The 27,926-nt window shown below is 40.7% G+C and overlaps 1 protein-coding gene across 2 annotated transcripts in view; it reads left to right on the top strand.

Moving 5' to 3' along the window:
- The window catches only part of LRP8 (LDL receptor related protein 8), a 193,239-nt gene that overhangs the window by 126,917 nt on the left and 38,396 nt on the right, over positions 1 to 27,926 (top strand). For both annotated transcript variants that reach the window (XM_086462093.1, XM_086462092.1), the window contains exon 4: positions 22,930 to 23,058. In XM_086462093.1, coding sequence (XP_086318219.1) covers positions 22,930 to 23,058 — 129 coding nt within the window. The remainder of the gene's footprint in view (positions 1 to 22,929; positions 23,059 to 27,926) is intronic.

Below are 27,926 nucleotides of genomic sequence, written 5' to 3'. Positions count from 1 at the left end.
TTTAGCACAAACATAACTGTGCTTTTCCCTGGTTTTTGTCCAGGGAGAAGCATGTCTAGCATGTTTGACAATCAGTGATTTCATTTCTAGCCATTGTGTGTGCATTTATATGGGTAAAATTATACATGTGTATTTAGAAATGCACATATGCATACACACAGGAAACAGTGCTGTGCTGTTCAAGCATTTCAGGAGGTATGTCGACCCTATATGGACTGTGAATGAGAGATAGTGATTAACGTACTGAATTCTGCTAGAATTTATGTTTCTGCTTCAGTCCCTGCCTCTAGACATGTTGCAAGTGTCAAACTTGGAGCTGAGTTGTGTGAACCAGCAGGGATATTTGTAATGAAAAAAAAGGTGTAGGTGGTAGGGGAAAAGGCTTTTCTTCTCAGCCACAGGTCTACACACCACTATTCTTGTGCAACAGCCTGAACACGTTCAATTAAAATTGCCATCTAAGCTGCCTGTTCTGTCCTCTGAAAAAGAAAACAGGTGGGGGTTTCTTTGTATGCATATAAAAGATGAAATGTTCACTCCAAGATAAGAAACTCAATTATTTAAAAGCAGTAGAGCCTTTTCAGACTTTCTTTTGCACACATAAGAGTGAGGACATATTAGAAACGAAGTCTACACTCTTCTACTAAATCCTTTTTTTGCCCCCAGATCTTCATGTTCTGTTGATCCCTTCAAGCATCAATTCATTTGTTGATATCTTTAACACCTCAGAATAGTTGTCACCTTAGTGTGAAAAAGCAGCATCTTTATTTGGTACGAGCTCAGATCTTGGTGCAGCACTTGCCTTTCTGTGACCATGCAGATGTTACCAGCAGTGGTGCAGGATGGCTTCCTTTCAGCTACTGTGGCTGCTGGAGATGGCATAACGTGAAGTGTGACACTGGACTCAATTTTTCCTTTACTCTATGAATTTTTAAAAAGTCCTGGATGCTGTTTGGTATATTCAGTCCATTGATAGAATGGAGATACCGTAATGGCAGATACAAGGTGAAATACCAATGTTGCAACATACTTAGGCAAGCTTTTTGTATGAATTTTAAAAAGGCGCAGACTTCAGGTAGCAGGAACAAGTGGTTTATGATGAATTCTGCCAGCTTCCTGGAGACCTGTATAATTTTTCTTTCTATGATTTTTATCACTCATCTCGGCTGGTTTCATTATGTTTGCTCATCTAGGGACCTTTTGTGCCTTTATTTTCCCTATTGATAAGAAGCACTTCTGTGACCATAATCCCTTTTACAAATGGATATGATCTCAATTCTGCTCAATTCCTTTATCCTTTGTATAATTTTGTCCCCCAAGCATTCTGTGGGGCTTTTTCTTCCCTGTTTTGATTAGAATTGGAGTAATCTCTGTGAAGGAGAGAAAGAAAATGAGCCTGGGAAGAGGGAAAATGAAAGAGCAGATGCTGATACAGAGGCTCAGAGCACCCCACGGGTGTGTGCTGGACTCTTAGCCACAGTTGAGAGACTTCTGAAGAGGCTGTGATTTCATTGCCGTTTGTAACCAGCAGGCTCTCAATGGAGCCCAGTGTGCAGTCTGTGAGCGTTCCTTCTTCCCAGCGCCCCGGGTACAGGATTGCTTCTTGATTAGCCAGAGAAAAAAAGGGAAGGAGCCAGCATGCACGTGTGCACTTGTGCGTGAACCCCCCAGGCTCATTTGTACTGGAGCATCTGCAGAAGTGGCGCTGCCTCCACTGGACTCAGTCTCCCCTGAAATATCGGTACATATGTGACTGTCCTGGGCTGGCATCAACTGCAGAGCACCCACTCTGCTGACAAAACACAGGTGGTTGGGGAAAAGGTGGTGACTCTTCGATTAGTAGCCTGACATGGCAGATAACTCTAATTACGAACTCTGACCTCCCTGACCATGTGTTTAATGATATTCCAGCTTTTCAGAGCAGGGACTGAAAAGTTTCTCTGCTTATCAGGGTGCAACTACTGATGTTGCACTTTTAAAATATTTTATTTGCTGGCATGCTTGGGAGCAGCACATTAATGAAACAGGTTGCTTCAGCTGGAAATGACTGGGAAGAAATAAGATAAAAAGCTATTGCTGAAATTTTCTAATCTTCTAGATTTATCAGAGTACACCAAGCTTTTATACAGTTTATATACAATTAATAAACACATCCTGTAATAATAGATTTAATTAAATTAATCTGTGAGGAAAAATTAAAGTGGGCTTTGGAAGAGGTAATTCAAATCTCTCAGCCAGTCAGATACAATGTCTTGTTTTTTACAAAGGAAAAACATGTTTAAGTTTCTAGTAGGGCGTGTGATTATTTTAATCAATGGTTTCTTCCCAGTATGCACAGTATGTTCATTTATAAGAAGCAGCAATGCTGTGGAAGATCACAATAGAACAATCTATGGGTTTTCTCATAATTAAAGTTCTGTTCTGTTTCCATAATTACCTAACTGCTTATCTGATGTGAAACTTGGAGAAACAGTTCCTGATCCATTATATTCAAGCCAGACAGCAAACTAAATTGCTTTTAAGGGATTAAAGAAACATTGTCAACCTTAGACATTTTTAAATCCTTTTTGCACTTAACTACTCTACTATGAGCTCCTTCATAAATTGTACTTCTATCCGATAGCCACCAAGCACTGATTAAATTTGGTGACTATTTCAGCACCAAGAGATATGTGAGGTGCTTCAGAAAAGCAGATCAAGCATGGGTCCTGTAATAGATTCACTATTTCCTTTATAATTAAATAATTGCATTTACAAGAGAGCATTACTGAAGCCAGTGGGGTTCTGCCCAGGCCTGTGCAGCTGCCTTCTAGCGCAGAGCTTACAGCTGTGGTGAAGTTACTCACATAGGGGCTGGCAGAGTGGGTTTTATATGAGAACAGACTCAAGTAAAGCAAGAAGACTAATGAAACAGAGTGGTAGCAGAAGTGGAACAAAGATTATAGTAATGAGGTCAAAGGTGTCCGTCATCTGAGGCCAAACATAGCTTGACTGTTACCCTTATATATGCATAGATATATAATTCTATTAACAAGATTATTATAGATTTAACAGAATGAGCCTTTGAGAATGGATTTGAGGAAGAGAAAGGGTTACAAGCAAGTAGTAGAGAGAATGCTGTGTGCAAAAGGCAGAGTGAGGACCAGTTAAGGTAGGAGGGCAAAAGGAAGGGGTGGGAGAAACAAGAGTCTGGTGCCAGTGGTGGAGCACAGCTGCTTCTGCTTCCCACATTGAGGTAGTGGTAGCAAATTAAGATATCGGTAAATGTTTCTCAGGGGACTTGCGTGATATTGCGCAGGAAAGTTGTTGACATGAAGGTCTGGCAGTCAAGAAACCTGGGTTTGTTTTGGCTCTGCTGCTGCCTCGTGGTGGGACCGTAGGCAAGTGAAGTGGTTAAGTATCACTATCTGCAGAAACAGATGTGTAATTTTGTCAAAGCTGATCACAGTGGTACTACTGTATCTTACTAGGTGGTTGGAGCATGTCTGTTGATTATATTCCTCTTTGATAGGCACTCGTTAACAATAGGGCTATGAATTGTGGTTGAATTTTACCATGGGGTTAAAAGCGCTTAACTGTGGTGCTCTTCTTGGTCTAATTTCTTGACAGGTTTTTGTATTAACTGAGTAAAAGTTGAGCACACGGTGACAATTTAAGTAGAATGTTGCTCTTCCACAATCCTTTACTTAATTTTTTTTTTTCACATCTCTTTAGTAAGATATTTTCTTAAGTTACCATTTTCTAAGAAGTGTAAGCAAGGAGTAGAGCCTAGACATTCTGTAGGCTCTGGGCTGAGATTTTTGAAAAAGATTTTTAAATGCACCTTTTTTGTATGCTTTGGTTTAGGCAGTTTCTTCTAAGCTAAATGCCCTAAATTAATGGCTTTGAGGAAGCAATTTCTTTTGCAGACTTGATTTTCTGTAGTGCTAGTGGGAAGGGGGGCATCTGGCCATGTCCATGCTTTAATGTCATGTGTACATGCATCAGTAGTTTAGTGAGGGCAGTGAGGTGCAGAGGCTCTGACGAAAACTGAGCTTAAGCAACTTCTTCAAAACCATCAGTGTGAAAGTTTTAAAAAAAAAAGTAAAAAATTATGAAAGTGGGAGTTTTGAATCTGTGTAGCCTTCAGGCACAGATCATCCCTTCCATATGTGTGCTCAGATTTTGTATCATGCTGTTCTAATGCATGCTGTAGCTGGACTTTATTGTCCTGAAAGTTAAAGGTCACTATTGCAGTTTCCAGCTGCTGTTGGACTGGGAGCATGGATTTTTTGGATTGTCTAGAAGTCAGCCCATCATTGCAGAATAGCAGTATGACATTGTCTCAGTGCCAGTCACGCTCCAGTGTTTACCGTAGTTTGAACTATTCCATGTTACTTTTCGTTAGCCAGTAATCTTGGTTGTGAAGGTTTAAAGAGAAATGTTCAAGCAGTATTACAAGTTAGGATTATGGAGAAAAGGCAGAATTTTGATTGTTCTTCTTTTTCCTTCCTTTCGTTGCCAGACTGTGCTGGTGTAAATATTACACCTTGTTTTATTTGAAATACAGAATTATCCTTTTACAAGATGCTTTCAATGAAAAACAGAAAAAGTAACAGATCTAAACAGTTCGTGGCCTGAACTCTGAGCACAGTTTGAGTCCTAATGTGGAAGACTTTCTGTTTATATGACAGTGGCTCTTGCATTGTGCTTGTGCATACCAACTTCTATACTCACCTGTGTCTAAGTTCTGCATTACAGTTTCTTTCCACAGACTAGTGAGCAAAGAGTTTCCATGTGTATGACTGTTTTCTTTGAGATGGGAGTCCATGATATTTTCATCCTATGGTATAAAATATTTATTATTGTTTTTAAAGGTTGGCTTCAGGAGACAGTCTGTGATGTGACTGCATTTAGTAACATAAATCAAAGTCCTTTTCTTTTTGCATGTATTTAAGAAGCTATGAGGAGTTAGTCGTGGTGATTTCTAAATACCAGAGAGATGACCACTGTGAAAACATTTCAGAGGGAAATAGCTTGAAGCTATAGAATGATGTTTAGAAAAGGCCAATTTAAACTAAATAAAAAAGTACTCCCTGTTATACATAATAAATAGGAGACATCTCTAAAATTGTGCAAAAGAATTTTTAAAAAAAAAAAAGTGTGGGATTCAGGTTCCTGAGAAAAATGTGTTCAATGATTATGCAAAATCAGGAACTTCACAGTTGTGGGATCAATTCTTACCTTTTCATAGCCTAACAACAATTCTGCATATTCTTTTCCTTCACTTGTTTTTTTTTTTTTTTTTCGTCATTCATCTCCTATACTCTTGGCTTGGAAGAAGTGTTTTTTTCCAAAAAGTGTAAAGCAGCTGCCACTGGAAGCTGTTGTATAACGTATGTCCCAGAAGGAGTGAATACATCCCTATCTGCTCATCAAATATTATGAGAACTAGAGCTGATGTTTCTGGCTTTCAAGACACATTTCTGTCTCCTACTGAGGTAATGGAAAAATTTAGATAGTGCAGACCCACACATGTGCTGACTTACTTCCTCTGTGCTGTAATTACTTAACCACTTTCCCAAACCCCAGAGATCTTTAGAGATCAAAACTGACTGGATGAAGAGAGTGGAGATAGTTTGAGAGGAGGAGGAGGAGCAGTAGAATGCAGTCCTTGAGTGTGGTGATTCAGTGCACAGTTATGGCAGCCATGGGTGACACAATACATGATGCATGAATCTGTCTTTTAAAAAACATTTACTACACCTGGAGCTCCTGCACATTGTGTAGTGTGTAGGTTGTCAGCTAAAGCAGTGTTATGAACTGGACATAAGCAGCAGAGAGAAACTGAAGAGAGCAAGTCGAGTGGTTTTGTTGGTTGAAAGTCAACAAGAGCATGTTGTATCCTCTTCTTGGATATACTTACAGAGTTTCCATTTGATTTTCTGTATACCCTGGTTTGTTGAGACTAGGCTTTATTTCAAAATAGTGCTGGAATCTGGGCAGTGGGGGGACTTGGAGGCTGGTTTTAGTCTTTTGTGTGGCCTCACCTTTATTGAAAAGGCCAATGTAATCAAGTAATAGATTTGAACATTGTTATGAGCACACTTCTCCAGGCATAGTCAATCAGGATATTGGGGTTATTTCAAACAGTAAGAAATGACTATTTGATTTTGCTGGTTTCACGTGGCTACTCTTTATTTGTATGTTTTGGTTTGTGGGTTTGGATTTTTTTAACCCAACAGAATGAAGAATTCTTTAGGTATTCAGACAGTTTTTGTACTTCCAGTTGCTTTTTAGGGGGAACGTAAGAGTATTTCCTTTATGTTTTGAAGGTTATACTGGTTCAGCTCAGCCTTTGTTATTAACTCCAGCCTGGCATCATCAGAAGTGTGTGTTGCTCCAGGACTAGACTGTAATTGTGACACAGATCAAAATCTCTGCCAGGCAATCCTTTCCCTCTTCTAAAAGCGGATTAGCAAACTGGCATCTGTTTTCTTTGGGGAAGATGGCACAGATGCCCATGCTGCAGAGGAGCTGGCTTGCAGTGGTATAGCTGACCTTTCTGCGAGGTGTAGGATGATTAATGGAAGGGGCACGTGTGCTTGCCAGTCATCCCATGTCCCTGATGTTAGCAGACAGGGATGGTGGCTTCTTGCTACTCTTAGTGTGAAGCAGATCTGGGCAGATGCTTTGAGTCTTGCAGCAAAGCTCTTGCAGCCTGCTAGACCCTTTCCCCTTGAGCTCTGCACGTCTTCTCTCCTGCTATTGGCAGGTGGAAAAAACTACGTAAAGACAACTTTGTCTAGTTGTCAGGGAAGGTTTTGGAAAGGTTAGGCACCGTGAGTGCAGCAAGTTATATAAAGTTCTGACATCAGACTCCCTCAAGCCTTAAGTGGCTGCATAGGAAATTATAGCTGACCTGCCTAGGAAATGAGGTGTACTTTCAACTCGAAAGTCATAAAAATTACTTTATCTAGACCAAATGCAATCATACCTACTAAACAGGGAACAGAACTTTTGTCTCTGAGATCTATTCTACCTCTTTTAGTTACACTAGGGCAGAAAGAAAGTCTTTCTGCTGAAAATGTTGAAAAGCCGTGTGCCAGCACTTAAGAAACAGTACATTATACCGTAGTTCTTGTGAGCTTTTCCCCCACTTGCTATGTGGATTGGATTCGTGCAAATAAAGATAATTCAATCACCAGGTTAGCAAATAGCTTCAGGAGCACCAGAGCTAGTGAAGTTTGATTTTTACACACACACACACACACACACAATTTCATTTATGTCCTGGGCTTGATTGACGTTTTGGTGCATAAAAGAGTAAGATATTCTAGTTAACTGCTTTCCCCAGCTTCCTCCTGCATGGATTTTTTGTCATCCAGTGTACGCTGAGCTTACATGGCAGCCTTTGTTCTGTCACAGTATTCTGCCTAGTCATGTATTTTCATTGAGCTTAGAGGAACAATCCTTGAGACCTCTTGTCTTTTTGTTATTTTCTTTGATTTGGCCACTGCATTTAGAATTTATGAGGGAAGAGAAATAGATTGTTGGGAGTTTTTTCCATTTGAATATGGAAACTTTGTTTCCATAGGAAATCAGCGTAAGAACCTGTAATATTGAGAGTTGAAATAATTACAGTCTAAGTACAAGGAATAGTTAATAAAGACATTGAATAAGGAAAGCCAGAAATATGCATGAAAAATTTATGGCTAGGTATATCAAGGATTGTAAGGAATTCTTTAGCTGTTTGAAAAACAAATCCATATAGTGTGATACTGGTCAATGAGAGTGAAACAGTAAGCTACAGTGGCAGAAAATGAGAAAATACTAAGAGTGTTTCTAATTTCTGCTCAGAAAGACAAGGAAGAAGATACATTTACTCATTTAACAACATGCCTGCTACTAAATAGCAGCTATTAAAGCTTTGTGGTTTTAAAAAAGAAGGACTGGCAAACTCTCATTGGAAGACACAAGCACTGATTTTTCTGATATGTATTTTGATTTTTCTTTTTCTAAAAAACTTTTTTTTACAGATGTTGGAACATTGGTGGAGGTTTCAGTAGCTTAGTAAAAGCTGGTATTTTCATGGTAGATTAAACAGTTAAACAGAGCACTGTACAGAACCTGCTGTAGAAGTGTGCAGTCCAAGACTTGAGTTCCTAATTGCTGCAACAATACACAATTCAGCTTCAAGAGCTGACAGCTGATCATGCTGTCATTAGTTTTGGACAAAACCAACGAAAGGCTGATAATGGAATGTAATACATCAAGATATAAAAAAACCAAAAACAAAAAACCAACAAACTAAAAAATCTGTGTCAACATGTTAGGGAAAACAAGAGTTGTCTCACTTTTCACTTTTATTACCTTGTAAATAAGATACTGAGTGTGTTAATAAGCTACTATGGGTATTTTGTGATACACGATTTGACGTAAGCATAGAGGTTATAAAAATGTAGTTTACAAGATAATTAGAGGCCATATTAAGCAAACTGAAGAACAGGTGACAGAGGTGGTAAAAGCATGGGTAGCTGCTATAAAGTGGAAAGGTTGTTAGACAAGGGGTTGTGAATAATCTTACAAGGCTAACATGATTATAGAGTTGGAAAATATGCCTTATTAGAAGGGTATTTGATTTATTGGAGAGAGTTGAGAGTTGCCTTTATCAATTTACACTTGTCTCCTTAGAGAAGAGATTTCATCACACAGTTGTTTCTTTAGCTTAGCAATAAACAGTGTGATTTGATCCAGTGAACAGAAGCCGAAACTAGATAAGAGAACTAGAGATAAGGACTAGAACTATAGATAAGATACAGCAGTTTAACTACTGTAACAGTGTTACCCTAGTGGTAAAATGGCAAGTGGACTTACTTGTCCAGAAATCTTTACCAATTGAAGTCTTTAAATCAAAATAGATACCTGTCTTAAAGATAGGTTGTCATTTAAATGGGCTGTTGATGTAGAAATTACAACCTTTTGCTGATTGTAATGGTCCTGTGCCTTTTAAATGTGGGAAGTTCTTGGCTTGTGCACACAGATGTCAGTGAAGCTGCACATTTGGCCCAGCTGCTGCAGTAAGCTCTGGCACGGGGAAGTGTCCCATCTGAGGGTTAGTTGGGCATCCAGATGACTGAGAAGGAATTTTCAGGGAAAAAATATCCTTGTTCAGTTAATGGAAAATAGTTTGTTCGTGGGTAGGGGAGAGCCACTCTCCTTCCTCCTCCCTAACTGTGGATCATAATTTGTACATCTCCAAAGACAGTCACAGGAATCAAGAAACCTTTTTCTGTTTTGTGATCCTTTGAGATCTGTCTTTCCTCAACAAATAGAAACTAAGAAAAAGCTCTGAGAAAGGACATGTCATGTGGATGAAAAACGTAATTGGTGCGATTTTGCACAGTGTATTAACTTGCTGCCTGGTGTATTAGCTTACTGCCTGACAGGCAGATTGATGGCAGAGTTGTCATGGAGTTCATTATTTTTCACTGAGCAGAAGTTATCTAATATATATGTGTATACACTATCTTATCTATGCTATCTATATCTAATATATCTATATATGCTTCTTTTCATCTCTGATGAACAGAGTGTCACCAGAGATGGAAATACGCTATGTTTTAGATAGGGGAAGGTGTTTTCTGCCTCTGGCAGGCTTTGCAGCTGTGACCTGCTTGAAGCTGGCTTGCTGCTGTTCAGGATTGGGCCCGCTGGGAAGCTGACAGTCACCAGTTAAAGCAGGCTCCATTGTCTGAACAAACTCTGGCTCGTTTTCTTCTGATCAAAAGTACTTGGTGAAAGGTGCAGCTTGGATTCTTTAAAGCATCTCATTATAGGTTATATTTAGAAGTGGGAAGAATATATTATTAATTACAAGGATGCTCTAAAGCAGAGAAGCTGTTTAATCCGTGGCCTTGATGAACAGAAAAGTTACTGTACTGAAGAAAGGTTGTGCAATTAACAGCATCATTAGGAGTTCATCAGCTATCAAACTATGCTTATCTTCAGGATAGTACTAAAATATCTGACAATTTCCTAGTTACTGTTAAGTGATAAGAGTGAGAGACAGGAACTGCCACAGGAAAATTTATGTAATATAGTTTATGTATCTGCTATCTGCCGGTTTATATGTGTATTATTTTACATCTCACTTTACAGGATAAGTACTCTCCTGTTGCCTTGGTGGAAGTGAGGTTTGCTGGGAAGAATTGGAGATGGAAGTTTGCCCCACATTTTTCTTGGCCTGTGTGGTTGCTAAATGGGCATAGTGTATAGCCACTTACTGTGAGGATCATTACAGGATTTTTTTTTGTATCTTTTGTTCTCAGCACCCCTTTTATCAAGGTAGCTGGCCGGTGGGTTCATCCCAGTATAATTCTGAATGTTTGCTTTGATCTGTTCAGTACTCTCAACTGCAGTCTGTGTACTGGCCTGTAAACCAGAGCCACCTTTGCAAACACATTTCTCTAACTTAAGTAATTTTTTAAATTACTTTCAGTACTTATAAAATACATTTTTTCTGTCTTCAAGTTCAGACTGATGTCTGGTAACTTATTTTTGTTAATTGTTGGATACAGTCTAGTGAACTGTTTTCTAAGCTGTGCTTAAAAAACCTATTTTTTAGTTGAGCATTAACTTGCTTCAAAAGAGGTCGAGAAGTCAGGAGCTTAAATGTGCCAGAATGTGTATGAAATAAGCCACCTTCTGGAATTTGTTTCTGGATTTGCTGTAATAGGAATGGAGCACTCTGGTATGCATATTATGGGGAATTCTAGAAATTAATATATGGAAAGAGAAATAGATGAATTGGTCCTGGTGCTGTGCTCAGCTGCTTGTATAAGAATTTGAAGAGTGACCAAAGTGATCGTGGCTGGTAGGTTTGTACTAAAGTGACATTACTGCTAGTGGAAAGAATGAATTCTTTTTAGAAACTAATTTTTAACAATTCAGAGTCACAATGCCACAGGTTTGAAGAGAGTCTAGAAAACTCTTCGTTGTTTGCGTCTGTAAACCAAAACCAATCAAATAACATTTGATTCAATAAAAAGTAAACGTTTGTCTGTGCAGAAATTATTCCAAGATGCTTTGAAACTGCTGAGTTATAAATCACACATGGAGGTATGATTGATTTATTGTGTGCTGCAATCTGGAGTATTTTATCACTGAATCTTTAGTGAAGAAGGCTGATGTTAATAGAGCTGCAACGTATTTAGACCAAAAGCCTAGGAGTAGAGACAGAAGCATTACAGTATTACTACAGATTGGGAGAATATAGCTATTACCTCTGTTTCTGCAGAGAACAGCTCTTTCCACGGTCTTTGCTAAGCTAGGCCATGAGGGTTAGGATTTGTACTTGGGAGTGGAGTCTGATGTGCCCGTTGGATGCCCAGGTAATGGGAATTAGGCTGTGCTGCATAAACACACAGCTGACATGGCCAGGCCAATAGCTGAATAGATGACAAAAGACTTGTAGTAAGTCATAATTTGGTGGAGGAAGACTAAGGCAGCTGTTCCGCAGCTATGCATCTTTGCTCAGCAAGGCCGTCGTAGGCCCCGAGAGCCGTATTCAGCAGCTAAATGCATCAATTTGTCAGCTGTGTGGCTGCGTGAGAAAGTTTGAAAGTTGTTCAAAAATCTATTTGCCCACAAGTCTTTAGAATCACTGATCTAGGGCAGTGAACAAGTTTTCCTTTCAAAAGTTGCATTTCTCAGGGTTAATTAGCTGACTTCCATTCATGCCTAGCTTATGCCACCTTGACCTCCTGACTCTCATTTCTTCCTTGACACTCTTCTTTCTTCCCATAGCACGTCTGTGTTTGAACTTCCCTGATTCCCAGCTACACTGCTACCAGTCTGCTCTGGGTCAGCTGTTACATTTGAGTCTTTTATTCTCCTAAGGCTTGCCTGAATCAGAATTGCCTTGAGAACATCATGCATCACTAATCATGGGGGAACACAGTGGATCATGATGGATTTTAAAGGCTGTCTGAGCCAGACTTAGGTTTTCGCAGTAGGCATCCCTGGATATAAGCAGAGGTAGAGGATCTGTGTTGAGGAACAGAAATCTGTTCTAAACCATGCCAAAGACTGGAGTTCACTTTGGTTTCTGGGCTACAGGAAAGGCAAATAACTTTTTTTTTTTTTAAATTTTTTTTTTGTTTTGTTTTGTTTTCCCCTTGACCTCACCCATTATTGTTAATGGAAAAAGGAGGGGAGACTGAACTGCATTACAACTGGCAATGTGTACACAGACTGACAGGGTAATTACTGATGTAGGAAGTGGTGGGATGGGAGGTTTGACAGGACAGCGTTGTACATCACTCACTTTCAAACTAGCTCTAAAAACGATGTAGTTTAATGAAGATGCGTTCAGGATAGACAAAAGGGGTATATTTTAAGTGACCTTCTAAAAGCCGTGTCATTGGATTTTATTATTTTTTTTAAAAATCTTTGCTTTTGAGCATGAAAAATGCCTCTCAAAAGGAAATATTTAATAGCTTTGCTATTAGAAAACTATCTCCAAAGAAAATTGAGTCCTGGTTTTGCTAACATGTTTGCTAACTAACAAAGTCAACTGTCAGTTTATTAAATTGTTAAACTGTTTGAGATCAGCAGTGGACATTGCTGCTTTAGGTACACCAAGAACAGGTGGTTCTTCAGCTGTTCTTGTTTCTTTGATGTTTAAGTTTTTCCCTGTGTTTATTACTAAAACCTTCTCTTGTTTTTTCTTTGCCAAGCTAAGGGCATGACCAGCTGATCTCTGTGATCAGAGATGCTGATCAGTGAAGAGAAATTAAAATTTTACATAGTGCAAAATGATCTGAAGGACTCTAGTATGGAAACTCATGTTTTCAGTAGCCAGAATAGTGTCTTAGTGTCACAGCTTTTGAAGACAAGCTCTGCCCTGGCTAAGAGATGGAGCAGAGAGAAGGGCAAGAAAGTTTGGTGGTCTCACAAGGAAGGGACCATGTTAGGGTTTCAGTGGGGCAGGGTGAAGCACCCAGCCACTCTGACTCTGTTCCCATTCCTCCTGCTTGGCTATTTGATGGGCTTCAGTGGCATTTGTAGCACCAGCCTGTTTGAAGTCTCTGACATCACACTTTTTTACCTATAAATACCAACAGAGGCTACTTTTGTGCTGATTTAAATGAGTACCTTGAACTTTTCCTGTAAGCAGATGTAAGTTAAGGTTTTATCCCTCTTGAGTTTAAAAGGGCTAGTCTGCCTTATGACTGCTGCTGATAGAAGTGCAAAACTAAATCCTCTGTATAGCTGTTCTCTTAAAAATCACTGTAGCAATAATATCCATTTGTGACTTCACATAAAGAAGTGAACGGCACAGTTGGCAAGGATATATTTTGATTGGTGTCCATATTTAATGTTGCCCTTCAGGATACGGGCTGGGATGGAGCGCTCGCTGGACCCATTTTGGCAAATTCTCAACGGGATCTGTGACTTGATTCCTATTCAGTTGAAGTCAGCAGCAAATTTCTTGGGCCAGGATTTTTCTGTGAATGCTTGAACATTTCTCCATTTTAAGTCCAGGGAAATCATGTATTTGTCTCATACATAGAGAAGCCATGCAAAGGGCCAAAGCTTGTAGAAGTAGGGGGAAAAGTTGGCAGATGGCCGCAGACTTCAGTTTGTTGAAATCCCCTTTTTGTTCCCCTAAACAATGAGGGCTGTGCTTCATAGCGATTAACCTAGGCACTAGCCTGTCATTACATTCTGTATTAATTTCTTTTCTGGATTAATCTAAGTAAACATTTCTAGTGACCATATGGCTGTGATGTCAGGAAAGACGTAAAAGTGGCGTTGAGAGGTAGCACGTGGTTCATAGCATCTCATGTGGCTACACATGGTATAACAATGTTTTACTCAGATGGAGCTGGGACTGCACCATCCTTGTTTCTGTTGTGTACCTTTTCTGCCTTGCCACGTGGAGTCTCACCCTTCATGATCAGCTCTGCAACAGGATTAACACCTTCCAGTGCCATCACGACACAAGTAGGTGGTGGTCGTAGTTGTTTTGTGTCTTACTGTAGTCCAGAATCTGTATAAAATTGTAGTAAGGACTGGAATCCCAGGGTTATGTTATGTCTTATTCAAGTTTATTAAAAGATTCAGGCATCTGTGACCAAATCAATGCTTAGAGACATTTAACTAACATCTAAGAGACATCCAGGTTCTGCTGATCATAAGAAGCTGGGCTGGATGAGCTAGGTGGAGTACAAAGGCCAAGACAGTCCAAGCACTGACCTTGCTGAGGAATTGCTAACCCTCTGTAAGGAGGTGTTAAGTGTCCCCTGGGAAGGGAACTTTTGTAACAGGTTGCTTGAGCATAAAAGCTGCTTTAAGGAATGAGCCTTTATAGTATTTTCTTGAGTTCTCAAGTGTGTAATGGCAGGTAATGAAATGTGGTTCGTTTGGGAGCAGAAAACCCTTACTGTGTTGTGTAGATCTTTCTTACACTTAAAAACCTGTCATGATCTCTTAGAAACTGGTCTATCTGTGCTCAGCCAGATTTGGGGGAATGTTCCTGTGCATTGTCAGACACCACCAAAACACTGTCATTTTACAAGTGCTAGGTAGTTAAAACAAGAAAAAGGAGTTCAACAGCCTGTAGCCTTACTTTCGTTAAACATCTGGTCTTAGTTTGTAGATTCTGAAACTTTAGAAAGTATGATCATGAGGATAGATTAAAAAACAATTAAAAAGCTTCCTGACTCCTAGTGAAAGTATCATAAGTTTCCTATAGTTTGAGTACAGGGAGGATCATGAAATCATCCAGTTTGACCTCCTGCTTACCGTGGACCATTAACATTGACTTGGGTTTACCCAAACTGAGCCAAGTGCCAAGTGACTTGAGTTAAAGGACTTTAGTTCTTAGCAGGAGCGCCTGTTGGGCATAGTTAAAGAACAGAAGTGCCATCAAAACAATATCTTGCAAAGCTATAAAACTAATTAGGTGAGACATGCTCAGATGATTGCAGCAAGTGAGCATTTGCTGTATTTACAGAAAGACTAAATCAGCTGAAGTCCTGCCAGTCTAACTGGAGTGAAGGAAATGCATTTCTTATCCAAGTTTGATGGTAGTTTTGATTTTTACAGTGGGTGAGTGAGACATAGCAATCAGGAATCTAAGAAAAATGATGTTCTGGAAGCCCAAGAGTACTAATCCTTTCTGTCCAGCATGCTGTCTTGAGCTGTGCCAGTATTCAGTGTTCTGGGAAGGGTTTAAAAACATACTGTAAGTGTGCCAGGATAGCTCTGAACTTGGGTAAAGAATCCCTTCCTGACCCATGCAGATGACTCAGGTTGTGGAACATGAACCTTAGTTATTCCTTACTATAAAACCTGATGCCATTGGTCTTTTTCAGCCTACTATAGCAATATCTTATCTTTAAACTGTGCTCGGATATAGTTTATATTACCTATTAAAACTACTGGCACTACCCCTGGGAATAATTTTCTTCATTGAGGTTGTTTGTAGTTTCTGTGTTTGAAACATGCTTCTGCCGTAAAAGCTACCTCACTTTTATTCTAACAGTAATTAATTAAGATTAATCCTGGGATTTTGAATTCCTGTTTATTTCAGTGTGATCTCAGAGGTGATAATCACCAGTGTGATAATCTGCACAAAAGCAAGGTACATGCCATCAATTTTAGAAGTGCTGAACCCTTTGAACACTAAGCTTGTTTTCTCCCTCCAGTTTCTAGGTAGAGGAGTTGGAGACTCAGCGAAGACTCCTAACCCATGCTGTTGTAAAGAAGCCTTTCTTAACCAGTGCGCAAGAATGGACTTAATAAGGGCTGTACTATGCAGTGCAGTGGAGTTAAATCTGTGTAAATCCTTTTGCATTCCCCAGGGAGCTTCTGAACATAAATCACCATCAAAGAAATCACACCACAAAATTTAACTTTTTATCAAGCGTATCAGCTCTTAATACTGTTCATGATGTGATTTCTTGACCTTTATAGTATAGTTTCTTAGTAGCCTTTCCTAATCTGTCTTTTGAGTCACTTATAGTAATTTATGTTCACAGTTTAAAGATAACGGCCGTAAGTTAATTATCCTTTTGTGCAGAAAAAACAGATTTTCCTTATTTCTCTGCCTTTGCATGCTCCCACAAAGGTTATTGCACATAAATGTGTGCTTACATACAGAGTCAGGTAGCAGCAGTCCAAGCTCCAAGGTCCTGGGAATCAGTGTTGTCAGCATGCCCCACTTCTGACCTGAACAGACCATCCTGTGCTAGCAGATGGATGAGTTGGCCTTCTCTGTCAACAAAGGCATCAATTGTGGTGGTTGTTTGGTCTCATTCCAAGTCACTGAGTGCTGAATCTTAACTCATTTAAGCCACTAATCATGACATTTGTTTTGACCTGGGCTGGTTCAACTGGAAATGTAAAGTTGCCTTTGTTTTCTCAGTGATCTCAGGTGGATGCAGAATACGGATATGGTGAGCAAACCAAATACTGCTACTGGATGCAGTTGCACTGGCTTTAGTAGAAGTTGCGAGTTCATGTAAAGCTTGCTGTCCCAGCAGGCTGATGCTTGTGCATTGCTTTACATGACAGAAGGGGAGATTCGCTGCAGAATCTGAACCTTTATGGAAACAATTCTTTGATTAGCATTCCCCGTGATGTGTTCTGTCTCTGTGTACTGCCAATATATAGATCCAAACACGGGCACCCAGCGAAGCTGTGGGTTCAGGGGAGTTCCCATGAGGTCGCAGTGTGTGTGCTCTATATACCAGTGCCAAAGAAATTCTTGAGACGCATCCACCATGGATGTTTCTGCTCCCACACAAACACTTCTCGTTGTAAATGAGGCTCTTGTTTGATTTGGGCTCAGCTTGGTTTGGTCTCAGCTTGGCACGAGGAGGAGATAACTAAGTATAACAAATACGATCGTGTAACACTCTTTAGCAGAAAATCTGATGTGTCTTGCAGAGTTAAGTGAAGTAAAGTAAGGCAGCAGCAACCTGTCCTGAGCTACAGCGTGAGCTGATGGGTGAATAGGGTAGAAGCAAGAATCCTAGCACGCATGCTGAGATGGGAGAAGAGGCCAGGGAAGAAAAACAGCAGTGCAGACACACCTTTGGCTGTGGTAGTAATTTAAGTCACAAGATGGATTTTGAAATGTGTTTCTTATGCACCCTAAATACTTCAATGGGAAAGTATGGGATGTAAGTTAGTAGTGAGTATAGATTGGGGTATACATTCATGTGTATATATATATATATGTGCACACACACACACGTACGCATCTATATATATAAATGACTGTGTGTGCAAACTTGTGACTGAGACGTTTTTCTGAATCACAAACTCCAGGAGATAGGAACTCTGACTGCTGAATGTTCTGAAGCAATCTGTACATGTCAGCTCTCTTCCTGTCTTCTGAACGGTTGCTCATTTAACAATTGTTAATGTCTGGAAACATAGAGGTATTAGTCCTGTACATGGGCAGGTATGAACATACATGTCAATGTGGTGCCTAAGGACATGGTTTAGTGGAGGACTTGGCAGTGCTACGTTAACAATCTTACTCAACGATCTTAAAAGTCTGTTCCAACCTAAACAATTCTATGATTCTATGGTTTCTTTTGTTCTTGGTACGACTCTGAGGTCGAACTGCGGGCTGGGACAAGAGACTAAGGGCAGTATTTGAGGAGGGGAGGTCCTTATTAAAAAGCATTCCTTTAAAAAAAAGCCAACAACTAAACCCTTTCTGGGGGGAAGAGGGATGTTGGAATTTTAGGTTCCATAATAAAGGTAGCAGTGGAAGTTTTGCAGGAACAATTTATTGGCAAGCCAGAAATGGATTCAACCATTTTAGTATGGTATTTTCTCTTGTTGCAGAATTGGGGTTGCGTTGGGATTTTTCTTCTGAAGAACCTGGGAAAAACACAGGGGGCATTCTGGGGAAGATGGGGAGTTATTTCAGCAGAGATAGAGAAACTGTTCAGACCCGTAAGATGATGTATTTCCACAAAGGGCATTCTTTTCAGTCTGCTGATGAAAAGTGTTGTGGGTTTCCCACCAGTAGAAGCTGCTTAGTTACATTTTGTGTATGCTCTTAGAGTACCTGTTTGTTGAGAACCTGACAAATGGTTTTCTGAAAGTAAATCAATTCTGTTTTCTTGGGCTTTCTTGAATATACATGATGTCCGGAGGCTGAAAAGCACAGCAGTGGCACAAGAGGAAACAAACAGTGGGGCGCCAGTTAGGCTCTATGGTTCTCTGAAAGACTTTGTAGCCTCCTGTAAAGAAAAAGAAGAATGTGCCATTGGCGGTAGTGGGTAAATGGAACCTTCTTGTCTTCTTTGCTCTTGTCTCCTTATAAATAAACCATTGTTGTCCATCCTTGGCATTTGCAGTTCATTGTGATAAATTGGTCTTGATGTGTCTGACATTTCAACCAAGTTGTTTAATGGTGCTTTTCTGAAAAGGCAGATCTTGCTATAATTCGCACTGGTCCAGAACATACCCAGGGTAAGAGCACTCACCGTCACATACAGCGCTAACCCTTTCCTTTCTGAGTGGGTGAGGAGGAAAGTAGGAAGTAAACATTTTTGTCATGTAAGCCCAAAAGGCTTGGGTTTCTGTAAGCAGTGTGCAGGTCGAGGAACATTAAGTCTGGATTGCAGTTGCTAAAAGTTGTTGTTTCGTAGCGTGGGCAACATTGAGTCCACTTGCACTGCTGCAGCATCTTTGTTGGGGGAGGAAAAAACCCAGCTTGCTGAAATAGTGCAGAAGTAGTTTCAACAAAATTTTGTTTTGAGTTTTGTGCAAGATCCCCTATCTGTTATCTGCCAGTGCTTACAAGTTGTTGGCTTCCATGCAAAGATTGCTTGGGTGCAGAAACCACTGGGATGCAGAAATTTGAACCGTGACCAACAGCAGCGTCTGTTGCTGCATCCCTGCAAGTTCGAGGTTTGATTTACATTTTTAAATGTCTGTAATTACTCTGTCAGTGAGTTGATTAACACAGAGATTACTTTCCATAAATAGGAGTCTTCTGTCCATACCTTTCCAAACCTTTCAGCTTCTCAAAGCTATTAAGCATCTGCCCCCAGCAGCCAAGAAAAAGTAATGCCCGTACTTAAACTGTGACCAATAAATAACCTTTTTGCTGGTTAATGATCCCACTGTGTTATGATACCATTTTATAATTATATTTCACCCTCTTCAAAATCAGGTGTGCAGAAAGGGTTCTTCTTGCCTGTCTTGACGTCTTGCTCCATCTTCTTAACGGAGATTTACTATGAGGATGAAAAAGCTGGTCCTACTTGGCATCAAACCAAGTTTTCCTTTCCATTGCCATAGCCTGAGCAAGAAGAACTAGAATAGGTTTTTTGGTATTAACCTGTTTAACAAATGTCTCTGTGACCTTTGGTTTCCCAGTTCTCCCAGTATGCCAGTCCAATGCAAACCTTGTTGTTGTTGAATGCACTGCGCAAATGCAGTCAGGAACCAAACTTTCAAAGTGCAAAGGCATGGAAATCCATTTGGAGTGATAAAGCTAGCAAGGAAAGGTATTATCTCATGTGTTCTAAGCATGTGTTTGCTTATGGTAAAAACTTGGTTTAGAGCATGGGGCAGCCTATAAGCAAACCTCATCACAGGGCCCAGCCTTGAATTGAATGGGAAGGGAGAAGAGGGACTCAGTAGGGTGTGAGTGCTCTGCCTCATGCAGCCGTGTGCAGGGTCAGGAGGGAGCTGTGACCTCCTTGCCCCAGCAGCAAACTCCCACCTGTGTGGCCCTCTGAAATGGCTCCACAGAAGCCAGGGGTTTGTGATGAAGACGTTTGGGAGGGGCCAGCTGGGTTTTGGTGGCTGTGGAGCTGGGCACCTCCAAGCTAGAGAGGCTTTGGAGGCCTTGATGGAGGAATGAAAAGCCCAGGTAGCTGCTGGAGACCGCAGTCACATCATCCCTCTGTATGGTATTTGTACCAAAAGCCCTGTTTTTAATGATGCTGCTTTGCAGGTCCCTCAGAAAAGAAGGCAGCCCTTCTGTTGGGGTTTGGGTCCCTTCCCCACAGCCACATTTTGTGTCTCTCTGGTTTCCCCAGGCCTCTTGTGCTGTCTCATGCATGTGGCCTGTGGCCATCCCTGTCCATTTCCCAGAAGTTCCTGCCTTCTCCTCAGAGCTGCTATTATATATATATATATATATATATATATATTATTCTATATAACCTCTTCTCGGAGAGGCTGATGGCAGTGAGGTGAGGGCTCCTGCTGCTTCCCTCCCTGGCCCCTACAGGCTCATCCTGCCACAGTGCAGTCTGTAATCACAAGTTATTGTGACTTGAATGCACATTTTTATTTTTCAACAGTGCATTCTCCAGGCTCACACTGATGCATGTGAGGGCTGGGTAAGGCTGGCAGAAGAGGTATTTTTGGGGTGCACGCCCTCTGTCTTTGAGAAGCTGTTGGGCTTCTAGGCCAAATGGACTATTTTAGCTCCATTATTTCTTGTTTTGAGGGGGCTGCTGATTGACAATCAGCTGCCACAGAACTTTTTTCCTTCTGTATCCATGAATTACTTCAGCAAGTTTAAGGACGGTGCGCTCTGGCGTACAGCTGTGGGGATGGTGTCCGGAGCAGCTCAGCTTCAGTGAGGCATGCCAGCTTCCTTGAGGGTGAGGGCAAGCACCTTGTTTCACACCATTTTGCACAGCTGGCAAGTGACCTGGTTTTTAGATGTGTGATCTGACTTCTGTGGAAGGACGCAAGTGCTCAGCACCACCCAGCATCCCTGTGGTTGTGCATTATAAACCTGCAGCTTGGAAGGACCAGGGCCAAGGGGAAAACATGGGACATGGGTCCTGGCCTGTGGCAGGGCACTGATCTGCACTGGCAGACCTACTGATCCTGGTGGGGTGTTGTTGTGGAGTCTTTCCAGTGTCAGCTGACTTTTTTTATTACTGACCTGCTGGTAAAATAATCAAAAAGCCTAAGCAAGGATTCCTTTCCCCCTGCCCCCACTCTGTAGATCATGCGACATTCGTAAATGTTATTTAGGTATGCAGTGAGCAAATTTCAACAAAAATGCTGTCTTGCCTCAGGGTTATAAAACTTCATTACATCTGTTATTAACTGTCTGTGGCAGGACCTAATTTTTCTTGATATATTGGTTGCCCACAGCTTCTAGAAACTGCTTCTTGTAGCACTTCAAGGTGCTAAGACAGAGAAATCCTGAGATTAAATGGCACTGCTTTCTAAGTGGCTGATTGATGCTTTGGGGCTGTAAGGTGCCCCTCTACAGCCGCCTTGTGCAGGTGGGAAGGGAGACATATAATTTTCATCCTCTTTTGCTTGGCACTTGGGAAGCTGATGGACTTTGCATAAATGCCTTTACCAGGGTAGGGTAATGTAGAAGTTCTAATTCAGAATGTAGGCTCCTCCGTTTTCAGTAGTCCTGCAGCTGTGCATAGCATTATCATCGTTAATACCAATGGAAGAACTATTTGAAATTTTTTTTTTTTTTTTTAAGAGAGAAATTGGTCTGTTTAATAAGTAAAGCCAGCCAAACTGGATGATGATTCCAGAATACTAAATTGTTTAAACTGTGGAACATTATGCATTTGAGCAGCCTTGTCACAATAAATGTAGATCTGTTGCTCTTTACACTAGTATGAGGAAAAAAAAGAAAAGGAATTTTGGCATTGCAAAATAGTTGCAAGAGAACAAGCTTCACAGCTTACTTGGTTCCAGATAAATTTGGCAGAATTTGTTTCATAGATGTATTCTTGCATATACTAGGGTTTTTGCTGCTGTGGGTCTTCCCATGTCTCCATGTCTTCGATCACAGTCACCTTTAATTTAGGCAGTCACAGTTAAGTTTAACATGTGTAAGTTCATGCTTCTGCTTGCCACGTTTTCCCCAGGTTTGCTGACCATAATCTGCCTAGATCATTAAATTTAGATACTGCCTTGCAATACCAAACATATTAGTAAACCCTTGTACTAAAATGAGGCAATTCATTTTTCTTGACTTAATTTGAGGTAGTTTTTTAAAGTAGTTTGTCCAGTACTATTGCTGCTGTGTGCGGGGTGCTAGCGTTTTAACAGCAAAAGTACAGTGTATTGGGGGTATGAGGCAGTCACAAACAGGCTGTGCTGCGGCTGCCTTGAGCATTACTCATGCTGAGTATTATAGTCCTTCTACATAACAACCAGCCCTAGGTTCTTCATTGAAATCCTTGCTGATCTATTGAAGCAACTCTGTCAGTTCATTTTGGTTGAGTTACGTTTGAAAGTAAGAGTGAGGGATGGTATTTGTTTTATTTCCATGTTCCTGTACAGTTAGGTTCCCAGAAGGGACTGGCTGGGTCAGGCGCAGGCTGGAAGGACGGGAAGGCCCTTGTTTCTGGGGAAGCCTGTGCAAGGAGACCCGATTCAAGAGGCAGCAACATGTTGCAGAGAGGAAAGTGGGAGCGTAAAGCTGGGCATGTCTAGCCCATGCACAGACTGAAATGGAAAGGAGAAGGTGGGAAAGGGCCACCAAGCCCCAAGAGTGTGTAAAGAAACGTGGGGCCTACGTACGGTTTGTGGAAACTCAGGGTCGCTGGGATGGCCAGAAACAAGATCCTGCCTGCAAGGAAATGCTAAGTAGGAGAAGTTGCATATGAATCTCACTTCTGTTCCTCTCCCTAATTCCTTTGACTTTAAAGTTAAGTTTCTGGGAATTTGTTTAAATTAAGTGGTGCTTCCCCCACATGTAAAACTATTGTGATCTCTTTTGAGGAACACGTATGGGACATGTAAGCAGCCGTACCTCAAAATCAGTGTTGACTTGGGATTTCATTACGATATGTCTCAGGATTGAGCCATACAAAATGAAAGTAACTTTAAAAGTGTAAACAAAGTTAGCAATGTCTAGAGTTATGTTTAACTTTTTTGTTCTTGTTTTTCTTTATTTTATTCTTCCAGCTAAGCAAGTATGTCCAGCTGAAAAAATTAGCTGTGGAGACTTGAGCAGCAAATGCATCCCGTCATCTTGGAGATGTGATGGGCAGAAGGATTGTGAAAGTGGTATTGATGAGGCTGGTTGCACTCCTGGTGAGTTAGTGTGATGCTTTAATATGTATGCAACTTCTCCTTTAGGACTATAAAAGTCCTAGAGTGACTATTACAAATTGCATATAAAGGGATGACTTTTCCTGCCAACAAATTCATTCAATCTACATTTGCAGTGCTAAGTAGTGAATTTTAGAAAAAGAGAGGAAAGAAGGTTTCTCTAGTTGGAGCTGGTGAACTCTATGGAGAATTAAGTATTCTTTTACTACTGTAGCAGAATGTACCTAGTTCGGACATGATTATCAGCATTTAATACCCAGATGATGTGGTAAAGAGTTAAGTAACAATGTTCAAACCTTCCTTTGTGGTAGCTCAGCAGTTTACTGCCACGTCCTTCCTCCTGCAGGGTATAGCCCTATAGACTAAGGCTAGCTTCTGCTGGGATATAATTGATCAGCCTGGATATTTCTTTATTAATAACTCATTGGTTTCACTGGACAGAGTGAGTGAGTGATATACTATTTACTGTAACTGTTTTAAATTCAATCCCTAAATGGTCATTGCCTTTTATTAGGCCTTTCTCTGCTGAATGAAAGAGCTCTTTAACAGTGTTTTCCCTCTGTGAAAACTCCTACGCTGTGTAATCAAGCCATTTCTCAGACTGTCTTTTTGATAGACTAAACATATTTGGGGTTTTGTGCTTCTTGTTAACAAATATTTTCTTTAGAATGAATGTTTGACTCATTTTTGTGGTTCCCTGTGGTATCCCAGCTGATTTTCCAACTTTCCTTTTGTACAGACCACTAGAATTTAGAGAATATCAGTCTTGCCAGTCTGTGCAGAAGTAAAATCACCTTTCTAATACTGTTCATGTATAAGTCTGTCATTATTATATTCTTTGTGTGCAAGCAATCCTGGGCTATTAAGAAGCTATCTCATGCTCTGGGTAGTTATTCACCTGTCCATCAGTATTTCTGGTGTTGCATCTGCAACATTATTTTTACTTCCAGATTACTGGTGAAAGGGTTGAATGATTACGTGCAAGCACACATTGATGTTTCTGCATCTGAAAACCAAACTTTGGCCTCGAATACGTAGCCAGTTCATAATCCACATTATATCTTTTCACTGAAGTTGTGTAATCAGATATGTTTTATATGAACATTTTGTGATTCTGAGTAAAAAACTGTGAATAAATTTATTTCTTTGCAGTCAGCTTCATCAAATAAAATCTTACCAAAGATTTTACTGACTAAGCATCCCATGCCAGTGTTTAGCCACTCATTGTAAAAATATTTTTTCTTTGTCCTTTTTACTTTCTCCTTTGTCACTGCTTGTGCCATTGCCTCTTCTCCTTTTGCTGTGTGCTTCTGAGAAGAATTGGCTTCCAGCTTCGCTGTATCGCCCCTTTAGATATTGGAAAATTGCATTAAGATTTCCCTCTAACCTTCTCCAGGTTAACCAAACCCATTTCCCTCAGCCCCTCCCTGTATATCATACTCCACTGGGCCCCTCAGTTCAAGGAACTGAGTTCAAGTAACAGTTCAAGGAACTGTTCAAGTTACAGGGAACTGCTTGAAAGAGTCCAGCGCGGAGCCACAAAGATGATTAAGGGGATGGAACATCTCCCTTCTGATGAAAGGCTGAGGGAGCTAGGTCTCTTGAGCTTGGAAAAGAGGAGACTGAGGGGTGACCTCATTAATGTTTATAAAAACATAAAGGGCGAGTCTCAGGAGGATGGAGCCAGGCTCTTCTCGGTGATGGCCAATGACAGGACAAGGGGCAGTGGGTGCAAGCTGGAGCATAGGAGGTTCCACATTAACATAAGGAGAAACTTTTTCACTGTGAGGGTGACAGAGCACTGGAACAGGCTGCCCAGAGAGGTTGTGGAGTCTCCTTCTCTGGAGACATTCAAAGTCCGCCTGGACGCGTTCTTGTGTGATCTGCTCTGGCAGGGGTGTTGGACTAGATGATCTTTTGAGGTCCCTTCCAACCCCTAACATTCTGTGGTTCTGTGATAACCGTCTTGCTGGACTTCTGCTGGACCCTCTCCAGGTTGCGAATGCCTCTCCTGTACTATCAGAGTGGCACAAAACTGGACATAGTGTTTCAGATATGACCTAATAAGTTACAGCTAGAGCAGAATAACCACTTCTGTCAACACGCTGGCTTTACTCTTGCTAAAGAAACCCAGCGTGTGGTTTGTTATGTATGAAGCTCGGTATGAAGGTTTGATACGACTCACTAGTTCAATTAACTACAGATCAGACACAAAGTATTTCAAAGGATCTCCATTCCATATTGCACATGACTCAGAGGTCCAGGGGTAATGCTAACAAGTTACTGTGCTTGCGCTGAGCCTGTGCGGCATGGTTCCAGTCAGGTTGGCTTACAAGGAGAAGGCATAGGTTGCCTTCTGTTGCGTCCTGTTTCATGTGGAGTTAAGTGCGTGTGCATGGACAATTCCTAAGTAATAAATTAGTATGATGTGGTAAGTTGGTGATGTGCTTAGACCCCTGGTCCTGTGTCCTTTAACCTAATGATGTTTTGGCAGTTTTCAAAAGTCTTTGTTTTCTTTATGAAACTCTTAATGTTCTCTCTATAGCAGATGCATTTTTTTCCTCCCCTTTCCCCTAATTAGAGATAAGTTCAGAAGATAATTGTAACTACTATTGAAAAAATTATTCTTTTCCCAATGTAAGTTAGTGACACTAAAATAATTTTTACACCGATGGCTGCCTCCACTAATTTAATGCTGCTGCTGCTTACACCAGTAGGAGTTGTCTTATGGAGTCTTTTATTTATAATAAAAATCTGCTTGAAATTGCTTTGAACTTCTATTTTTCAAGGCTCTAGGTGACCCCCAAAATGAATGTAAGTGTGTTCTGAATGCCACGTAATTTCAGCGTAATGATGCTATTAATGGATTTAGAAATAGCTGAGTTTTTCTCTTCTGGATGTTTCAGCATCTCTAGTCTTGCTTATCTTCCATGTTTTTAGTGCACATGCAGGTTCTTAAAATGGAAATTTAATCCAACGACAAATTACCATCTTCTGATGGTTATTGGGTAACTCATGTGAAATGCATTAGTGACTTTAATCTAGTTTCGTATAACTGCATGTTGTCCCCATGTAGGCTGCCACCTCAGTGGCTGCATGTTGCCAGTCTCTGCCAACGGGTTGCTGCTGAGTCTGAATGTGGGATGGGCTGTTCTCTGGCCAGAGTATCAAGCAGAAAGCCACTGACAGGCAAACTTGGAGCTTTCTGGGTGGATGCAAACATCAGAAGCTTTCAGTCCTAAGATCTGTTGACTCAGCACCTTTCAGAGGCATTAAACTCACTTTGAGAAGGAAACAGGAGGCACTGCTGAATGGCTGTAGTGGGAGCATTTTCAGTGAGGTTGCTTGTCAAATTAAGGTGTTTTCCTCATAGATGAGAACAAATGTGTTAGCCGTTTAAATTCTGAGAGCTTCTGGAGGATTGATAGCTATCCTCTCTTTTATCCAAATCTGATAAATCTCACTAAGCCTATCCACTGATACTCTGTTAACATTCCCATTTCTTCTGTGTTTAGAATCCTCCTTTATCCGTTTTCTCTTATCTCAGCAGCACACAGTATATTACAAAAAAAAAAGTCTGTTCCTAGGTTCAGATCTTTTCTACTTTTTCTTTTTTCCTTTTTTTAACCTTTGCACTCATTTTAAAAGAAGCTTCAGCACTGTCACCTGCAGCCCCTTGTTAGCAGAAGCACTCTGTTGTAGCTAAGGCTGCACATCTCACAGAGCTGACCAACTTGTCTATAAATAACACATCTTTCTGGATAAATGTTTGAAAGGCAGTTTATTTGTGCTCAGGATAATTTCTATGGTGAGAGCTTGCATGTGCGATAAACAAGTGGAAGATGACTTGAAGATATTGTGAGTGAGGGCATCCAGAAGAAAATCCCTAAGCTCTTTCTAAATCCATGTTGATAAAGCTATTACTTCAAGCTAATGTGACACTTCAAACATATTTTAACTATGGATATTCCTATTTCTTGATAGGAATAACTGGCTCTAAGTATTATAATTCTTCAGAAGAACTTAATACAGAGTTTATGAACATTGAGCCTGCATTTCTGCATTGGTAGTTAGCATCACGAACAATATTGTGCTGGTATCCAGATACAGGAGCAGGGCTTCATTGTGCTGAGGCTGTGCAAGCGCCTGTCCCTATGTCAAAGTGTTCACAGTCAAGGGAGGATCTACTGCAGGAGAGTGCAAGAGAGGAAAATAATAATTATGATGGTAGGTTCATCCAGACTTGTAAGAACAGTTCAAGTGTATTACAGTTCTTCCTCCTATGTCTGCTTCTGGCCTCCAACAACTTGCTTTTCAGATACTGTTCTGGATTTGATAATTCTTGATGGATTTTTATTCTCAGAATTATGTAATTGCTTTTTGAATCAATGTGAAATTTATCCATCATAGTCAGTGTAGGCCTTGGCACGGCCAGCTGGAAAAAGAAAGCTGCTGTTCAGAAATGTGGGGACAAAAATATAGAATATGAATAAGAGAATCTTCTGTTTGGGTTGGGTTCTCCTTTGTGCTTTGTATCAGCCATGTCCTTGGGGCATCATCTTGCACGAATGGAAGCAAGCTGATGCTCTACATCCCTCTCCTTTGCATTTGGTCACTGTTGAAGACTTGCTGTTTCAGTTGGCACTCTGTGTGATCTGAAAAAGGTTTGCCACAGCAGTGCTCAGAATATCTTTCCTTCAAGAAAGAGAATTTGCAGTCTTGTATGCTGTCCTTCTGTAACCCCCTTTAGGCAAAGGGTTCAGCTGCAGTTAGCAAGCTCTGGACTTACCTGAGCACAGGTAAGCTATTAAAAAAAAAAAAAAAAGGCGTATCTCAAACAATGGATAAGT

This window comes from Leptosomus discolor, chromosome 3 (assembly GCF_034619465.1).
Source record: "Leptosomus discolor isolate bLepDis1 chromosome 3, bLepDis1.hap2, whole genome shotgun sequence".
NCBI lineage: Eukaryota > Metazoa > Chordata > Aves > Leptosomiformes > Leptosomidae > Leptosomus > Leptosomus discolor.
The sequence above is the reverse complement of the archived record's forward strand: the minus strand, read 5'-3'. Positions and strand labels throughout refer to the sequence as shown.